Consider the following 19,111-nt stretch of genomic DNA (forward strand, 5'->3'; position numbering starts at 1 on the left):
GTTTCCCAGTACAACCTTCTCAAATTCCATACCGGTCGTCTTTGACTGAGATTTTCCGACCACTGGCTTCCAAGGGCAAGCTTGACGATATGGAAAAGAGAGACTCCTAATTGATAGTCCCCATTCCTACTGTGGAGAGGGGCAAGGGCTGTGTGTAAAGAAGGGCTTGGGCAATGGTTCAGGAGGGGAAACATGTACCCTTGACTCTCTTTCCAGAGCAGTGGCTCTCAAACTTGAGTAAGCATCAGTATTGCTACAGATGCTTGGCCCCACCCCCAGAGTTTCTGATTCAGTGGGTCTGGCCTGAAGACTGTGGTTTGCATTTCTAACAAGTGATGTGATGCTGAGATGGGGACCCCACGTGGAGACCCATTCCTTGAGAGCTCCTCTAGCTTGGCTCACGCCGGGCTCACCTGGGTAACATAACAGAAAAACCAATCATTGGCCCGGCCCCAGAGAGTCCTCTTTAATTTATCTCCGTCGAGGCCTAGAAGGTGATTTTTTTTTTTTAAGTTAGCCAGGAGATTCCTAGGAGAGTGAGCAATGTGCCACCTCTAAAAGCTCTGCTTCCTGTCCCAGTTTCCCCCAGTCAGTCTGACCGATGAACTTCGTTAAGGGTGTTTGTCCTGATTGTAGGGCTGAATGGATCTTGATTTGTTTTTGAAATTCAAACCAGCCCAAGCTCTGATAAGTGACTTTTGTGCTGTTTCTAGAAGTAACAGTCTGAGATGCATGCTTTGGATTTTCAAAGGGCTAGAATTTCTTTCTGAAACATGCTGGAAGTTAGTAAATACCGTGGAGGGCCCATGACAAGCTCTGGAAGCCCATCTGCCCTGGGAGGTACAAGGGCTTTCTCTGGCCTGGTGGCCCTTCCTCTCCCAGCAGGACCCTGTACCTTTAGCACTTTGTAGCCTGTGTCACAGCTGACGAGCACTTGGTCTTTGAAGGAATACTTGTCTTGCAAGGGCTCGATTTTCCCATGGACAGGAGGCTGTAGGTCTGGGCACTCATTCCCTGGTGGGAAGCAATGACAAGGCGGTGGGTGAGAAAACAAGGAAAAGTCTACAGCAGGCAGCCAGCCCCTAGAGTGCAAGGTATGGTGCGGGGGACACCCACAGAACTAGATGTTGGGGGTCGGTACCTACTAGGCTCTAAAGACTTATTCTGGAACCTTGAGCAGGTCACTTTCCAAATTGGACTTCTATTTCCTCATCTGTAAAATGAGGTGGTTAGTCAAATGATTTCTTCACAACACAGGGTGGGAAGGATGTTAAATGTCATTGAGTGGAACCCTTGACCGAGGCCTCCTTTACAACATCTTCCACGGTAGACGTCAAACATCTATTTGCATTCCTACAGTGACAGGGAGCTTAATACCTCCCAAACCTGTACCTTTCCTACTCGACTCCTCTGATGAACGCAACAGTGTTTTCCTATTCAATTGAAATTTATATGCTTAGAATTTGCACTCCTTGGGCAGAGTTTGTTCTTTCGGACAACTCAGGATGACTTAATCGCTCTTTCTCCCGAAGACCATTCTTCAGAGTGTTAGAGAGAGACCGTGACCATATGTTTCTGAGTCCACCCTTCCAAAGCCTAAACTGGACAAGATTTCCAGGCCTGGGTCCTCTCTGACATTTTCTCCTTGACAAACTCTCTGTTATTACAGTCTCCATTCCCACTCCCCCACCTCCCCACCCCCACCCCCACCCCCGCACCGAACCAGGCATCAATGTGATAATGCAGGCAAGGCTAGGATATCACATCTGTGAGGTGGATCAGGCACGTCCAATACCCTCTTTTTCCTCGGCTTATGCAGACCCCTGGGGCATATGCCTCTATCAGGCTTTGGGCCAGGACTGGCTGCCTTGGGGTACTAAGGGGTGAGGCCTGTGGATGCTGCCAGTCTGGGGGCCACAGGAGACAAATGACCATGAGGAAACACTTTGAGCTAAAGGCCCACATTCAAATTCCTGCCCCAGATGTGGAGAGGGCTGAGCTGGAAGGGTTCTCTCCAGGCCCAATGAATCAGTGTGAAAGAGTAGAGTTCAGGAAATAAGGGGTTTTTGTTTGTTTGTTTATTGTTATTGTTTTTAAAATCTCTTTATGTGATTCTGAAGTGCAGCAAGTTTGAAAACTACGTCTAGTCTAATTCCATCATCATCACTGCCCTTGCTTTCATTTTATGGATGGGAAACTGAGTCAGGAGAGAGAAGGTACCTGGCCCCACGCTCCTTTGTAGGGGAGCTGGGGGTCCTGCCACATCGCCAGGGGGGTCCCAGGCCTGTATCCCCTCATCTCTCATCTCTCAGCCACTGTCCCATGAGGGTTGAGCATGGTGACTAAGTGTGACCCACGTGGGGAGAGGCTGTATTACCTGTCGCCCTGTATGAGAGCCTCCAGCCCCGGTTCTCGCCCGAGTTGTCGCTGCGGAACAGGATCTGGACGCTGTGGCTCTGGGTATTGATGGGTTCTGGGGCTCTCTCTCCACAGAAGGGCCCCAAAACTTTTGGACCAGCTTTAATCTGTGAGGGGCAAGATAGAGCAAAAAGGTCACATCTGAACAGTGGTGGCAGTTGCTGGGACCATCCCTATACTGAACCCTGGTTTTCTGGAAACCTCCATGTGAACCCATAGTATTCACTCATGTTTTTAGTGGCTGTTCCCATTCACCAAATGGTTCCATATCCTCTCTCTTTCATTTACGTATCACAATGGACTTGGTAGTGGACAAAGCAGGCTAATAATCTTCTGCTCAAAGATAAACATACTATGGCTCAGAAAGAGATAGAGCCCTGTCTAGGTGCATAGGATAGAAAAGGCCTCTGCTCTCAAAGAATCTGCAGTCTAGTTGAGGATGGAGAGGAGGGAGCACTAACAATAAATAATAATCAAAATAATTATAAAGGATAAGCAGGATGATATATAATATAAATATATGCTATATATTTATTACGTACGTAGTAAAGTCTATGTAACTTATATAATTCATTATTTGCGTAATAGATAACAATTTTATTTATTTATTTATTTATTTATTTATTTATTTATTTATAGACAGAACTTTAAATAGGTGGTCAGGGAAGGCTTCTTTGAAGAGGTGACATTGGATTTGAGACATGGAGAATGAGTAGAAGACTGTCACTTGAGGAAGAGGGAAGAATACTTTCCAGGCCGAGAAAACAGTACATGTGAAGGTCAAGGCCAAAGGTGGGAAAGAGCCCAGCATTAAGAACAGGTAGGAGGCCAGAGTGGCTGGAAGGGGAGTGGCATGAGGTTGGAAAAGCAGGTAAGCATCACATTGTATTGAGGAATTTATGTTTACTTCCAAGAGCAATCATGATCGAATCTGGCTTTTATAAAGACCAGCCTTGATGCCATGGAGAACAGACTGTGTAGGGCAAGGATGGAAGCAAGAAAAATAGCTAGAAGCCTTGCCATGGACCAGGAGATAACAGAGTTTTGGCTGGGATGGAGTCAATGGCAATGGAGAGAAGGAAGTAGGCACTATTGGCTGATGTAGATTTCCTGACTACCAGGCTTGGGTCCTTCCTGTGCCTCTAAACTCTGTTTTCTTCCATCTCTGAGGACCAGGACTCCTGAGCCTTCATCTGGTGACTTTCACAATCCTGGGTGATATCTCTATCTTGTCACCTTATTGTGAATGGAGGATAAAGTGAAGCCCCATGAGGTTAAGTGCCTGGAGAAGGTTTATAGCATAGCTCCTCAGATACCGTATATGGTTAGCAGATTTTTAAGATGGTCCCTGTGACCTTCACCTCTGGTGTTACTTCCCGGTGATGTCATGTGACATGGCAAAAGGGATTTTTCAGGTGGCCAAGGAGCTAGTGTTGGATCAGGGAAGGTCCTGAGGTTGGGTCTGATGAAGCTGGTAGATATTAATTTAAGTAATTTTTGGGAAGCAAGCTGCTTGGTCTTCTATCCTGGGAGAAACTAGGAGACCAAGAATATCAATTTTCCCAATTCAGCCAAGATTTCCCAGCACAGCCACGCAAATGTCCATTGTAGGCTTACCTTGATGTAGTCATAGGGGCAGGGCACCTCCGGATGATCCTCAATGTCAAAAATGTCCTCGAACTGGAGGCTGACCATGAAACCTTCCTCTAGCTCTATTGTGTAGAAACATTCCGAGCTCTTAGGATAAGGGTTGGGAAAGTCGGGGCTGGTGATCACGCCCGTCCTCTGGGTAAAGAGGTTGTCACTGCACTCCACTGTGGGAAACACACCAGAGCAAAGTGGCACACCACAACCGTGGCCACAGCAACTCCTTTCTTATCTGTTACTGTATGATATTCCCACTGGTCCTGAGAAGCAATGGGAAGGCATCATTATCCCCATTTTATGGATGGGTAAATTGAAATTCAGGGAGAAGTGATTTATCCAAGGTCACACATCTAGTAATTTTCAGAGTCAAGATTCAAAGGCAGTGAGTGTTATAAGCCTTCTCATCAGCTTCTCTGGTATTGGTGGGGGGCAGAAGGGGCCTGAGAAGGAAAGGTTTTGAGATAGAGTGGTTGGGGGAGACCTCTAGACCTCCTATGCCCTGTTCTCCCCTCAGTCCAGAACTCCATTAGGTCTCTGTTCAAAGCCTTTCCTGACCCCTCATCCAACACAGGATTCATACATACCCTCACTCTCTGGCCCTTGTTCTGTTTCTCCTCATGCTGCTGACCACTGTTAGACATTATGCAATATATTTTTTGGTGGATTTTCTTGCCCCCACTAGACTGTAAGTTCCCTGAGCTCAGGGATTCTGCTATGTATGCCACTGTAGCTGCAACCAAGGACCCAGTGTCCTGGGATCCTGGCCATGGCTTAGCTCTGTCAATGCCCTTTATTTGCCACTGAACCTTTGTCCTTGGGCTGATCCATCCTAGATCTGGGATGTCAATCCTTTCTAAGCCCTTATTTATCCTGCTCATTTTAAAATGAGAAAACTGTGGCCCAGAGAGGGGACATGGCTAACCTGAAGTCTTATAGCTGTCAGCTGCAGAGCATGGTTAGGATGAGGCCTCTTGAATTTCCATCTCTTTTCATTTCTTACCCCAAGCACTCTCTGGGCAGTGACATTGTTCCCATGGGGGCTAATTTTTTTTTTTTTTGGTGGGGTTACTCTTTTTATGCATAACACACACATGGACATACAGTATATAAACATATATACAGTATTATCTGTGGTATTAAAATTTCATGGGTAGGAGAAATTAGGAAGATAACGTTTTAAAAGTTTCATGGAGACAGAGGAGAAAATGAGAAGCTTTACTCATTCTTAGCCCCCACTGGACTTAGTATGTAGTAGATACTCAATAAATACCCACTGAAACAAAACCAAGGAAAATATAGTCCTCTTTAAGAAAACTTCTACATGTTCCTGCTTTATAGTGATGGATCATATGGGGGTTTTATTCAGAAGCTAGTAGAAGTTTTTAAAGGAGGAAGGGAAAGAAGGCTTGCTTCCAGCCTTGTTCTCCTCCAATGATCCCCCACGAAGCTTTCAAGTGACTCTCTTAAAACACAGATCCTTACCCACAGCCATACTAATCTGCTGGAAATGCCCCAAACATGCCGAGTTCTATCAGGCCTCTGAACATTTGTTCTCTTTGCCTGGAGCACCCTCCTTTTCCTTCTTCTTCCCACTCTGCCAAGGGCCACGATCTCTGGGACATGTCTCCTCACTAGACTGTGCAGACTTAGGTCAGTTGTGCTGAGCCCACCATTTGCTTCTGTGCTGATAACCCCACTAGTCAGGGAGGCCCTCATGGAAGGTGGCTGAAGTCTTATTTCTCTATCCTTGTCCTGTTTGGAGGTGACAGTGGGGTGGGTGTGTTGATAAGTACACGAAAACAGAGATAGAAGGAATGGGCATTTTCTCACCATCTCCGTCTTTGCCTCTCTCCTTCCTCATCTTTTCTTTGGAATGAGGTTCTCTCCATCACAGAGGAACTTGTGAGGCCATGGGAGTGAAGAGGGAAAGGAATTACTGGGTGAGGCCGGGTGTATGGCTGTGAGAGAAAGGACTGGGAAACCCAGCTTTTCCCATAATTTGGCCAGGCCAGTTACCTACAATAGGAGAGCAGAAGTCCCTGCTGTCCAGGAAGAAAGATGGCCTAGAGGCTTCATAAATGTGGTTGTTTGAGAACCTGAAGACAGACCTCCTGGCTGGTGGGCATTCCAGCATCTTCGTGCATGTGGTATCTGAGACAGAGCTCTCCGGCTTCATTTTTACTTGTTTCTACTCCATACCCGTCCCTCCTCTGAACTTCCCCTAATCTTATTGAGACACGTGGCACAAAATGGTGATATAATGGAGTCATCCTCGGGCCCCACCTCGGCAGGTCCTGTTGTCTGTGTGGAGGAGGTAGCCAAAACGGCAGGAGCAATAGTAGCCGCCGATGTAGTTATGGCAGTAGTGGTCACAGGACAGCTCCTCGTCCTCGCGCCCAGTACACTCATCCACATCTGCAGGGCAGGTAGAAACTCTGGCAGTCAACCCATGTGTGACGATGAAGACAACAGCCAACATTTATAGAGCTCATAGTATGGGTCACTCCTTGGGTTAGCCTCACATAAAGCCCAAAAGTAGCCATTGTCTCCCTTTACAAATGAGGAAACTGGAACTCAGAGAAGGGAAGCAACTTACCCAAGACTATGGAAAGCCAGGTTCAAGGCCAGGCAAGCTAACTCTTATGGGTGCCACTGCCCTCTAACAGTTGTGATAACAGCAAGTGGAACTCTTACCATCCCCATTCCAGAGATGATGAAACAGACATTTGGGGCCTTTAAAGGACTTATTCCAAGTCATAGAGATGATAGGTGGTGAAGTCGGAACTCACACCCAGGTGGGGTGGCTCCAGAATCCACTCTTTATTTCTAGTCCATGCAACCCCCCCGCTCTCTATGTCCTACTTCCCTGGGCAGTAGAAATGTAAACATTAAATAAATGCATGTTCTCAAACCAATTTAAAAATTTGATCATACAAGGGCTCCTGTGTTGCTCAGTCAGTTAAGCGTCCAACCCTTGATTTCAGCTCAGGTCATGATCTCATGCTCATGACATCAAGATCCACATTGGGCTTCATGCTGTCAGCTTGGAGCCTGCTTAGGATTCTCTCTCTCCTCTCTCTCTGCCCCTACACCACTCATACACTCTTTTCCTCTCAAAATAAATAAATAAACATTTAAAAAAATTGATCATACATTTCCCCCTAAAAGATAAAGGAATGGCCAACAAGCACATGAAAAGATGCTGAACATCACGAGTCACCAGGGAAATGTAAATCAGAACCATAATGAGGTACCACTACATACCCAATCAGAATTTTAAATTTTGAAAATTAAAAACTGACGTCAAACTCTTGTACATTGGTGAAGGAATATAAAATGGTGCAAAAACACTTTGGAAAAGGTCTGATAATTTCTTATAAAACAAAACATATACTGGCCCTATGACCTGACTATTCTGCTCCTATATATTTACCCAATAGACGTGAAAACATATGTTTACAAGAGGAGTTGTACAAGCGCCTGAGAGGCTCAGTCGGTTGAGTGTCCGACTTCGGCTCAGGTCATGATCTCACAGGTCGTGGATTCGAGCCCCACGTCGGGCTCTGTGCTGACAGCTCAGAGCCTGGATCCTGCTTCAGATTCTGTGTCTCCCTCTCTCTTTGGCCCTCCCCTGCTCATGCTGTCTCTCTCTCTCTCTCAGAAATAAATTTTTTTAAAAAAGGAGTTGTACAAGAGTTCATAGAAACTTTATTAGTGAGAGCCAAAAAATGGATAGAGTGGAGGTGTCTATCAATGGAAGACTGGATAAACAGATTGCATTATAGTCATACAGTGGAAAATGACTGCCAGGAAAGGACCAAGTTACAGTTGCATTACAACATGATTGAAACTCAAGAACTTTATGCTGACTAAAAGAATTTTCACTTCCAAATTATAGTTTGTATATATTCATTTATATGAAGTTTAAGGAGAAGCAAAACTCATGTATAGTGGAAAAAAAATTGGGACAGTTGTTACCTCTAACGGAGATGGGATCAGAGTGTGGTTGAGAAGGAGCATAAGGGAACTTTCTGGGTTAATGATAAAGTTTGATATCTTGTTAGCAGTTTGGGTTACATACAATATAAAATTTTCAAAACCAAACTAGTGGACAGAAGGCTTGTGCATTTCATTTAATGTCAATTTTACATTAAAAGAAAGAAAATTGTGAATAGATATTGAACTTCAGCAAAATGATATGCATGGAGAAGTATTTAGGAAAAAGTGTACCACTATCTGTTGGCAACTTACTTTGAAATTCATCAAAAAGAATGGATTGATGGCTAGATGAAGAATGGATAGATGGGTAGATACGTGATAGAGCAAATGCAGGAAGACGTTAATGGCAGAATCACTATGGTGACTGTATGGGTGTTCATTGTAAAGAAGCGAGCACAAGGTACTTTAATCTTTAGAGAGAAGGGGAGACCTGGGGTGAACCACCCATTTCTCCAGCTTACCTACAGCCATGTAGTGGGCATCAAAACCTGTGAATCGCTCCTCATTGGAGAAATCTGATCGGAATGTGATGGACATGAAGGAGCCAGGGGAGAACACGACTTCCTGCCCGGGGGTCTGCTCTGTGTCTGTGGTCTCCCTACCACAGAAGGTTGCCAGCACCTGGTCTTCGGTTTCTACCTTTGGGATCAAAGAGGAAGGGAACAAGATGAGTAGCTAACAAGCAAATTAGCTTCTCTGCTGGTCTTTAATAGAAAAGCAGGAACAGCTGCCCATGAGTAGACCAGGCAGCCTGGGAAACCCGGAGAAAGGGGATTCGGGACGCTGGGGCTTGAGGAAAGACACAGTGCAGGTTAAGTCCATGTGGCTATATAGTCACTGCTTCATTCCTTTGTTTAGATCCATCAGAAGTAGCTTGACATTTGTCATCCCATCGACAAAAAACCAGCTTATCTGTTGAAAATAACTCAATATTAAACTGAGAGTTAGATGACCTCACAGATGGATTCCATATGCAACAGAAACTGACCACATTTCCAAAGAGAAACGAACTCCAAGTCATTCATTGAGCATTCGGTGTGTGCCTGTCGCTGCGTAAAGCATGGGAGCTGTGCATGAGGAGCTGGTATTCAGATCAATGAAAACACAGACAAAGCTATTTTACGGTGTGACAAGTGCTTTACCGGGAACGCAGACACTGGAAGCCCACTGGCACTCAGAAGGAGATGAAAGATCCCATCAGAATGGAAACTGCAGGAGACCAAGACTTTGTTTCCTTTACAGATAACAAACCCAACAAATGTTTGTTATCAAGAACTAAAGTGTAAGGCTCTTTCTGAGAACAAGAAGCCAGGGAGTCTGTGGGGGAATATAAAGCCGTAGGATAGGTTGAAACGAGGTTTATGACTGACTTGGAATACCATAAGAACACTATGTGGCTCTTAATTCGGAGTAAAGGAAAGACACTGGACACTTTTGAGCCGGGAAATTATATAATTAGAACTATATGTAGTAGGTAGTCTTAATAATTCAGAAATGACTGGAAGCATCCCTGAAACATTTGTTTTTGTGTTAAGACTCAGATGCAAAAATTACCTATTTGCTAAAAGAATTCCCTTCCTTGGAGGAGCCAGGGGCCCTGTGTAAATTCAGAGACCCAAGTGGAGATCCTAAATTGGGCGCCTAAAGCTGATTTTGTGTGAGTTTGGTAGCTGGTTGGTGTATTTATTTGTACAATTTGTACAATATGGTAGCTGGTTGGTGTATTTATTTGGCTATGCATACTTGGCCTACCTACCACTCTATCATCTACACTAGCTGGGTTCTTTTGGGTTGTATTTGTGTTTGCAATCTCTAGATTGACATTTTAGCCAAGATGCGTGAGAAAATCTCTTACCAGGAATGATTCTGATGCCTTTCAAAGTCATTAAGGGAAAGTTCTCAAAGGCTCTGCCTATCTCTAGTAGCCTCTAACGCATTCATTGTTTTGTTCATTAGCTTAGTATGTCAGAAGTATCTTGACATTTGACACTTCTGTTTTGGAACTAATGATTTATTTATTTAAGATAAGTGGGAGTTTTAAAGAAAAACAATTTGCCCTGGCAACAAAACACAAGGACAATTAATCACTAACTTTGGGAATTGAAGTGTAAACAGAAGATGAGATCATGGCTTTGCTGTTTATTCCTCTTCTCTGCAGATACTAGCCAACCTCACACCAGCCTTATTACTGTAGAATGTACCTATCTGCACACAGTCACTTCCTTGACCACCAGGGCTGGTTTGTTATTTTGGTTATCTGAGTTTTCTGGATAGCTGAAGTTTTACCAGATTAATAATAGTGGCCATTATTATTATTAGGGTAATTTTTTTACAAAGTGCTTTATACAAACCCCTGCTTTCTTAGGTGAAACATGCTAACCCTTTTTTGGTGATCCAAGGACACTATTTTGAATGCCAATCATCTTGGGGATGTTGAGTTGCTTAATGTTGCATGCCCTGAATTGAACATCCCCAGAGTATAATGCCTTTGCAGTTCTTAGGTCTCCTTTATGTAGCGTTTTCCTCTGTGTCTTTTTAAAATCACTTTATTAACTGAAATATGTTGTAAAATCGAAACCAGAGTGAAGGCCTACGAAAGGCATGAACTAGAGTGCACTGCCTTGGTAACCTCTAACTCTGAGTTCTAATATTGATAATATAAGATGTACTGACCTGGCAGTTAAAGGTCTTGAGCTCTATTCCTGACTCTGCCATAAACTGTCATATGGCTGCCTCCTCTCTACTCTGTTATCCACCTGATAAAACAGGGGTTTGAACTAGCTGAGCTATAAGTTCTCTACTCATTCTGACACAGTGTTCTAACAAGTCATCATACCCACACATTCAATAGGGCAAATAGAGGATGGTGAGCAGAACTTTCAATACACCAATTGCTTTCTGCTGAAGAACTTGATGAACTTGAACTTGTTTGTGGTCTATAATCATGCAATACAAAGTCAGTAACTTAATGAATAGTCATGACTTGAGTATTAACACTTCCAGATTCAGCAGCTTCCTGCCTGTACTTTGGTATCCCCAAAGTCTCTTGAATTCTATAGTGCCTGGAGCAAGGACACTTTCAAGTGAAATCCACCGGGGATAACTTGGATCAGGGGGAGACATGATGAAGTCCTGTGACAATAAACTCCCTTATAAATTCCAGGATAAAGGACGCTTTCATGATGGCAGATAAACAATCATCATGTGCAGAGCCACCCTATTCCAGACAACAGGTAAGCATGTTCTGGCTGAGGCCCATGGGAAAATCTCAGCTATCTATATCTTTGGGAGCAGGGGACAGAAGGCCCTGGAAGCTTGGGAATTCAGCCTGCAGCTCAGAACAGAGTTCTGGAATATCAGAGCTGGGAGAGAAGGACCTTTAAGAGTTATTTCAATCCCCCTCCTTCTAGAGGAACCTGAGGTCCAGAGAGGGCCAGGGACTTGCTCAGGAGTAGACAGATAACCATGAGCATTTCCTGATAGCACTTTTGCTTTTGGAACTATTCTGACCCTGGAGAAAGGACCTGGACCACCAGCCCAGAGAGTACATGACACAAGACACAGGCACTTTGCCAAACAACTTTTCTGGCTCAAGGGTCTCTTGAAACTTTATCTTGGGTGCATGGACTGTCTCCCAGAGAGGATGTGGCTCAGTGACAGCTCCAGCCATAACCTAAACAGAGGGGTCACTGACCTTGGTTAATATTTGCAGCCTCTGCTAAGAATTATAAAATTCTACAAAAATCATTTACCTTTGAGTACAAGCAAAAGATTGAGCTCTGGCTTCTGTTCGGACTGTTCCATTTCTAGGGCCATCATAATAACATGATGGAGGGAAGTACCTTATCAAATGAAGACACAAAATTCATAATAATAGAGGACCATCTGGCTGGGGATCACAGACTCTTCATTTTTCTATTTCTTATTGTGGTAACCATATCCTTTCAGGCTATTGTTATTTAGGGCACCAACACATGGATGCATGTCCTCAATTTGTTTTCTTTCAACTCAATTCAAAAAATATTTATATACCAAGTTCTGTCTGGACTGTAATGTGGAGGCTGCCAAAAATTACTTATTTGTTGCATGAGCTTAATGAGCAAGTCCCCTGTCCCTGGGAATGTGAAATTTAGTTAAGAGAGTAAGATAAGTACTCAAATGGGTATGTGTTCGGGAATTGTCAGGGCATAGCTATTGCAATGAAAGACAGGAAGCCCCAGGGGTTTAAAGAAGGGAAAAAATTCCATCCAGCTGAGGGGAATCATAAAACATTTAGGAAGAGTAGAATGTTCTTTGAACTGAGACCAGAAAGATGAATAGGAATTAACGAGGTAGAAATAACAGATAGAGTTGAGGGGCTAGCAAAGTCCTGGGGGTATTCAGAGTCTCAACAGTCCCTCCCTTCCCATAACTACCTGCCATAGGAAAGGGGTTGTGTTGAGCACAGGGAGCTGGGAAGAGAGATCTAAGGAAGAGAAGCCAGGGTCTGTTTTCTATGAATTTTCAACTTAGGAGAAACAGCACAAACCTTGGTAAAACGAAGTCAGGCCAGCAGACAGGCTGGCCCAGTTTCTAGGGGAGGATAGCTATGGCTGATCTCCACATGTCTGTAAAGTATCTCACCAGAGTTTAACAGATATATTGATAGCTATCCACCAGTCCTCAGAGCAGTGCATGGAGAAGGCAGCTCAGGAGTGGTTGTTATCATTTTATAGATGAAAACTTTGAAGCCCGGATCATTTAAATGAATCAGGCCATGTCATTATCTAGCGAGGGGTGGCTTCAGACCCCCAAATATAGCATCCGGATTTCCTAGACAATAACCTCCTGCCCCTTGAAGTCTTGAGGCAAACAAACAAACGCTGACCTACAGACCCAAAGACCTCAAGGCTCTGCTTGTCGTTGTTCCTGAGTGACATCTTGGAGCTTCTCTGACATTGTCTCTACCCAGGCTTTTGAAGAGCTTTTCAGAGTTAATTTAGGCAGATATTCAGGAAGTGTGCTGGATTATTCTGCTGTCGATTTAGTTAATCTGAGAACTATTAGAATCTCCTTTTCTGTATAGCTCCCAGATAGAGTGGGTCAAGAGAGAAGCTTGTGTGAGTTTAGAACACAATAGTCCTTACTCTCTGAAGGCTGATTTGTGATCCGCTACAGCGATGGACAGATGTAGATGTGCCCAGTGGGTTCCAACTTGCCCTCACTCTCTTCCACTCTGCATCCAGCACTTCTTTCCAACTCCTGGCTCTGATGACCAACAGTGGCCCACACCTACCACCAGATGCTTGCAGGTGGGTCCACAGAGGTGCTGGTTGCCCAGAGTCAACAGCTTCTCACAGACTTGTTCTCATGTGCCCCTCTTCACAGCCCCACTTTGGCTTCCTAGATGGTCTTGGATTCTCACATTCACCTGCAGATGCCAACATCTCCATCCATGTCAGGTTTTTCAGGAGCGCTGATCAGTGATTGTGGTTCTCCAGCTCCCCAGTCCCACTTCCACTTCCCCAGCTTCTCCTCCTCTAGTCTTGTGATTTCTCATGCCCAAAATGGCTCTTACATCTCACGGCTCATGGAGCAATTTCTCCCTCTGCTTTCCTCATTGAAGTCTGGCTGCTACAGGTACCAGCATCAGACATACAGTGCTATAACAAACAGGACCCTTGGCTTGGGTTTTGGGATTGGCTAGCAAGTGGAGGCTAGAAAGCAGTGGGCAACCCGCCACAGGAGGCTTGACAAAGACAACCTGGGTCATGTAGTGGTGAGAAGATTGGCACAACCTGCCTGTGGCAATGTAGAAGGCAGAAAAGTGTACACAGCACACTTGTGGATCTGCTAAGGACATCTCTCGACAACAGTGAAAGTGTCAGTATGTGTTTCTAGCTGTATATGGCAAGGAACTTCTGGAAGAAGTAGGTCTTCAGTGCATAAGTCTTGTGGCTTGCTTTGACAAAAGGCATGTGATATGTGAAGCTGGTGTGCCACTTCCAAGGGGCCCTGTGGCTCTTTGAGGCATCAGGGGGCCTTGTAGTCTTTCCCATGTGAGACTTTTGTCCAGAGGCCTCCACATGAGGAAGCCCTGTCATGCCTACTGGAGAAAAGAAGGTGACACAGGCCAGAGATGAATTGTCCCAATTGAAGTCTCTGGACTAGTCAGCTGACCACTATCACCAGCGGCCAGATAGGTGAATGAGGTCATCTTGGGCCTTCCAGCTTCAGTTAAGCCTCTAAATAACTAGAACTACTCAAATGACTTCAGGCAAATCCAGCAAAAGACCATGCTGTGAGCCTAGCCCAGAGTTCTGACCATAGGATCTGACCAAGTAAAATGGATATTGTTTTAGCTACTAAGTTGTAGAGTAGTTTGTTGCACAGGAATAGATATGGGGGGTAGGAAGCAATTTGGCACAAAGGGAAAGAGTGACAATTATGAACTGATACTTGAAGAATTACAATCTCATGGGTTCTTGGGGTCTTGAAAACTACTTGGCCTCACTTCTTATCTCCCTACACACCCTTATCAAAAATTCATGCCACTTTTTTGAGATCAGTTGCAAAGATGAGAAAGTCACTGCCTTCCAAGACAGATCAGGCTGTTTGGATTATCCTTGACAGGAACTTCTCGCTTGGCCTCCTATCTGGGAATAAAACTTAGGGGAAGATATCCTAAGTGTGGCAAAAACTTTTGTGAACAAAGATGTTTATAGCAGTCATGTATATTAATAGAAAACTTAAAAAAATATAAATATCCAATTCTAGGGGAAACAGTTAAATGAGCCTTAACTTAGTAAATATTAGACATTAGTTATCACATTAATGGAGAATTTGCAATGATCTGGAAACTTTCTTAGTAGGTTATATTAAGCATATTAAATACACACATGGTGCAATTACAACAATGCATATGTTGAAGATATGCATTGAAAATAAAAAGGAGAAGGAATTAGAGTAGCCTGTTAAGAATGGCTAGTTAAGGGGCGCCTGGGTGGCTTAGTCGGTTAAGCGTCCGACTTTCGCTTAGGTCATGATCTCGCGGTTCGTGGGTTCGAGCCCCGCGTCGGGCTCTGTGCTGACTGCCAGCTCAGAGCCTGGAGCCTGTTTCAGTCTGTGACTCCCTCTCTCTCTGACCCTCCCCTGCTCACGCTCTCTCTCTCTCTCCTAGAAATAAAAAAGAAGAAAAAAAAAAAAGAATGGCTAGTTGAACTACAGGTAATTTTTCTTTTTTCTCTGTTTCTATATTTTAAAAGTATTTTAAAAAGAAACCTGGGCCCAAAGCTACTTCCTTCTCATTTCTGCTGGTGGCATAAAATTGGTTTAGGTCAACAAACAGGGGAAAAACAAGAGGGACAACTAACCCAGCCTGGAATCTCAGGGTTGGTTTGCAATCCCTCCATCTCTCATAACCACTTGAGTCTCTGGTATGGTGATTCCTCATCACTCTGTCACCTCCTAACCTTTTCTTCTAGCACTTGGGTCCCAACAGAGCTGAAAAAGAGATAAGGATCTTTGCTTTAATTCCACACAAATAATATGGTAAGAAATAGAACTCTGATAAACTAATCAAGAAACTCAGAATAACTAAAATTCACATAGGACAGTGCATGCCAAGGAAGGTCTCTCTTTGGAAAATGATTTTTGTAACCATGAAGTCCAAGGGGGAGTCAGTGGATGGCATGCAAGTGGGTGGAGGAGGGGAGACAGAAAAGCTCTTTGGTGTGGAGTTCATGAAGGCTGGGGGAAGAAATAGAAGGGAGAAAGAGAGAGACAGATTGAGAGAGAGAAAGCGAGGTGGGGGAGGGAGTGGGCATGCAAGACTGCAGTAAAAACATCTCTGCTTTGGTTTGGTTTCTTAAGAAAGTGAATTGAATTGTGAATTGTTTTGAATTTTTAAATTTCTCTGTATATATATGTTTATTAGTTTGAGAGAGAGAGAAAGCGAGAGCTGTAGCAAGGGAGGGGAAGAGAGAAGGAGACAGAAACCCAGCAGGTTCTGCACTGTCAGTGCAAAGCTGGATGTGGGGCTTGATCCCATGAACAATGAGATTATGACCTGAGCCGAAATCAAGAGTTGGACGCTTAGCCAATTGAGCCACCCAGATGCCACCAAATTTTTATTTTTTTTAAAGCAATTGCTTTCTGACACTGGATCATGTGGGACCTCACCTTTATGTGAGTTGTACATGAGTCTTCACCAGTTACTAAATGCTGGGAAAATAATTTAAACTCTCTGTGTTGTAGGTGAATTGTGTCCTGCCCATAAGATATATTCAAGTCTCAACCCTTGGATTTTATTTGACCTTATCTGGAAGTGGGTCTTTGCAGATGTAATCAAGGTAAGATGACATCATACTGGCTTAGGGTCGACCCTTAATTCAAAGACTGGTATCTTTATAAGAGGGACATTCATTCACAGAGACACACATAGAGCCAAGTATGAAGGCAGAGGCTGAGATTGAAGACATGCTGCCACACGCCTGGGAATGCTAGGAATTGCAAACAACCACCAAAAAGCTAGAAAGGGCAAGGAAGGATTCTTCCCAAGAGCCGTCAGAGGAAGCATGCCTTGCTAACACCTTGATTTCAGGCTTGAAGCCCCCAGAGCTGTGAGACAATACATTCTTGTTATAAGCCACCTAGTCTGGCAGCCCTGGGAAACGGATGCATTGTGTATACAGGTTTCCTCATCTGTGAAATGGTGACAGCAATAGTGTTAATGTCACAGAACTGTTGTGAACCTGACCTGAGTTGATACGTGTAAAACACCTAGAGGGATACCTGGAATCTAGTCAGTGCTCAGTGCATCAGTGAGAAGAACAAGATTGCTGAGACCTGGTCGTCCAAGACGTCCCTCTTCTGCATCCCCTGCTAGGTGAGCATGGGTAATTTCACTGCTTGAAGAGGAAGAGGCTGGAACTGTCCCTGGATCCCCTCTGGTGTCCAGGTTCCACACCTTCATTCCTGATTTCACTGAAGCCATCAGCACAGACTTCGTTTCTTGTGAGGACCCCAGGGCCCAGGCCGATGGAGCAGGAGGGGAGCCTTGAGACCCCTCATAGCCTGGCCACTTCATTTGGCAGATGGCATCTGTCTTAAGTTCCTTTGGCCCTCTGCATTCAAGGCTCCTCCTGGCAATCCCGGGAGGTGACTGAGAGACAGAGGATATTATACTGATTTCACAGAGGAATGTGAGGGATCTCTAAAAGCTTCCATCCCACAAGAGAATATAAGTCTAGGAATCTCCTCACTTCCCTGTGTTTCAAGGGATTGCTTGGGGGAAAGGGAGGGGGAAAAATAGTTACAGAGAGGGAGGGAGGCAAACCATAAGAGACTCTTAAATACAGAGAACAAACTGAGGGTTGATGGGGTGGTGGGGGAGAGGGAAAATGGACCTTGAGGAGGACACTTGTTGGGATGAGCACTGGGTGTTGTATGTAAGCGATGAACCATGGGAATCTACCCCCAAAACCAAGAGCACGCTTTACACGCTGTATGTTAGCCAATTGGACAATAAATTATATTAAAAACAAAACAAAAAACAAAGGATTGTCTAGATGTGTGAATTTAGGTCAGCCATTCACTTGCAGCCCTGGGCTAGGACTTCTGACTCTCAAGAGAGTGCTCTGTGCCCCTGAAGTCATTCTCTTAGTAAGTCTATTGCCTCCAGGGACTGGGCCAGGGCTCAACAGCCCAATCTTCTACTTTACACACTTGCCCGGATTTCAGTTAAAGACCATGAGAAAGAGCAAATTACAGGTACTGGATTCCAGACAAGAGCCTGGGACTAGGGGAAAAAAGGAGGTGTGTGTCCGCATGAGTGCGTTTTGTGTATTGCATTCTGGAAGCTCTTGAAAGCCATGGAAGTAAAATAGCACAGCTGGTGGGTATAATACTCAAGTTGGCTTCATCCGAGAGGGGCTGGAGGTTGATGCTTGGGTTTCAGCCAAGATATTTGGCTGTAAAGTAATAATAATAATAATAATAGCACTACTAGTAGTCATTTTCCTCCTCTGTGTGGAACTTTCCAGCTGACAGGTATTTTCACCTTCTTTATTATATTTGCTTCTGATATCTGTCCTGCAACAAATGCCAGACAGACATTGTGATTCTGAACCCAGAGAGGTGACATGGGTCCCCAAGGGAAGTAGCAGACCTGAGACAAAATCCTGACGTCCTGACTTCTAGCCTGGGTCCAGTAACTGGAATCAGAGAGCCCCAGAAGGTCAGAGATAGAAAGGCTCTGAAAGCCTACCAAGTTCATCTCTTGTCTTTCTTAGATGGGGAAAGTGAGGCTCAGAGAGGTGAAGTAACCTGTTCAAAACTACGTGGCCTGATAATGGAAGGTGTGTGTCCAATTGTCGTAGTATGATATTCTTACTTATGTGTTCATCACAGTAAAAAGCTCCTAAAAGAGCCGGGTGAGCCCCTAAGAAGGTATTGTATCCGTGCAAATGCCAGACACCATTAACAGTGTGGGGGCCTGAGCCAGAGCTGGCGGGTCCTCGGAGTCCAAGTCTCCCACTGCTCCCAGGATGGATTGCCCTTTTGCAAGAGGGGCTCTGGACAGAAAAGGGGATGGTCTCCAGGCAGCAGGAGCATGGGGAGAAAAAGAGGGCTGGCAGGGAGGGGTCTCCAAGGGCCTGGGAAGCGGGGCGTCCCGCAGGTGGGAAACTGGCAATGCCCACTGTCCCAGGGGGAGCAGGGCCCAGAGGGGTAGGCGGGAGAGTCTGGGAACTGGGGCCGGGCAGGAGGGCCAGGAAGGATTCACTCTCTCCGGCTTGTGAAAGACTCCCCACCCCTTGCCTTCTGGAACTTCAGAGCCAGGCTCATTCACATGCAAATCCCCTCAGGGACTGGGGGGGGGGGGGAAAGGGAGGGATGGGGGGATGGGCTGGGCCTCAAACTGTTTGGAGCCGGAATAACAGTCCAAGGGCAAGAAAACACAGCGGCGTGTTCCGCAGCGGAGGCAGCCTGGCTCAAGGCACGGCACAGTCAGGCCGGGAGGTGAGCGGGGCTTAGGTGCGGAGGGCAGTGAAGGGGCCACAGGAATGTG

At 45.0% G+C, this 19,111-nt stretch overlaps 1 protein-coding gene across 1 annotated transcript in view; it reads right to left on the reverse strand.

Annotated features, from left to right (window-relative positions):
- The window catches only part of MASP1 (mannan binding lectin serine peptidase 1), a 42,607-nt gene that overhangs the window by 14,062 nt on the left and 9,434 nt on the right, over positions 1-19,111 (reverse strand). The window contains exons 2-6 of the mRNA XM_039234187.1: positions 8,526-8,703; positions 6,349-6,480; positions 4,036-4,232; positions 2,378-2,525; positions 896-1,014 (exon numbers count right to left, since the gene is read on the reverse strand). Of these exons, the coding sequence (XP_039090118.1) occupies positions 896-1,014; positions 2,378-2,525; positions 4,036-4,232; positions 6,349-6,480; positions 8,526-8,703 (774 nt within the window). The remainder of the gene's footprint in view (positions 1-895; positions 1,015-2,377; positions 2,526-4,035; positions 4,233-6,348; positions 6,481-8,525; positions 8,704-19,111) is intronic.

Source organism: Hyaena hyaena, unplaced genomic scaffold (assembly GCF_003009895.1).
Source record: "Hyaena hyaena isolate Hyena2069 unplaced genomic scaffold, ASM300989v1 scaffold_84, whole genome shotgun sequence".
NCBI classification, from domain to species: Eukaryota; Metazoa; Chordata; class Mammalia; order Carnivora; family Hyaenidae; genus Hyaena; species Hyaena hyaena.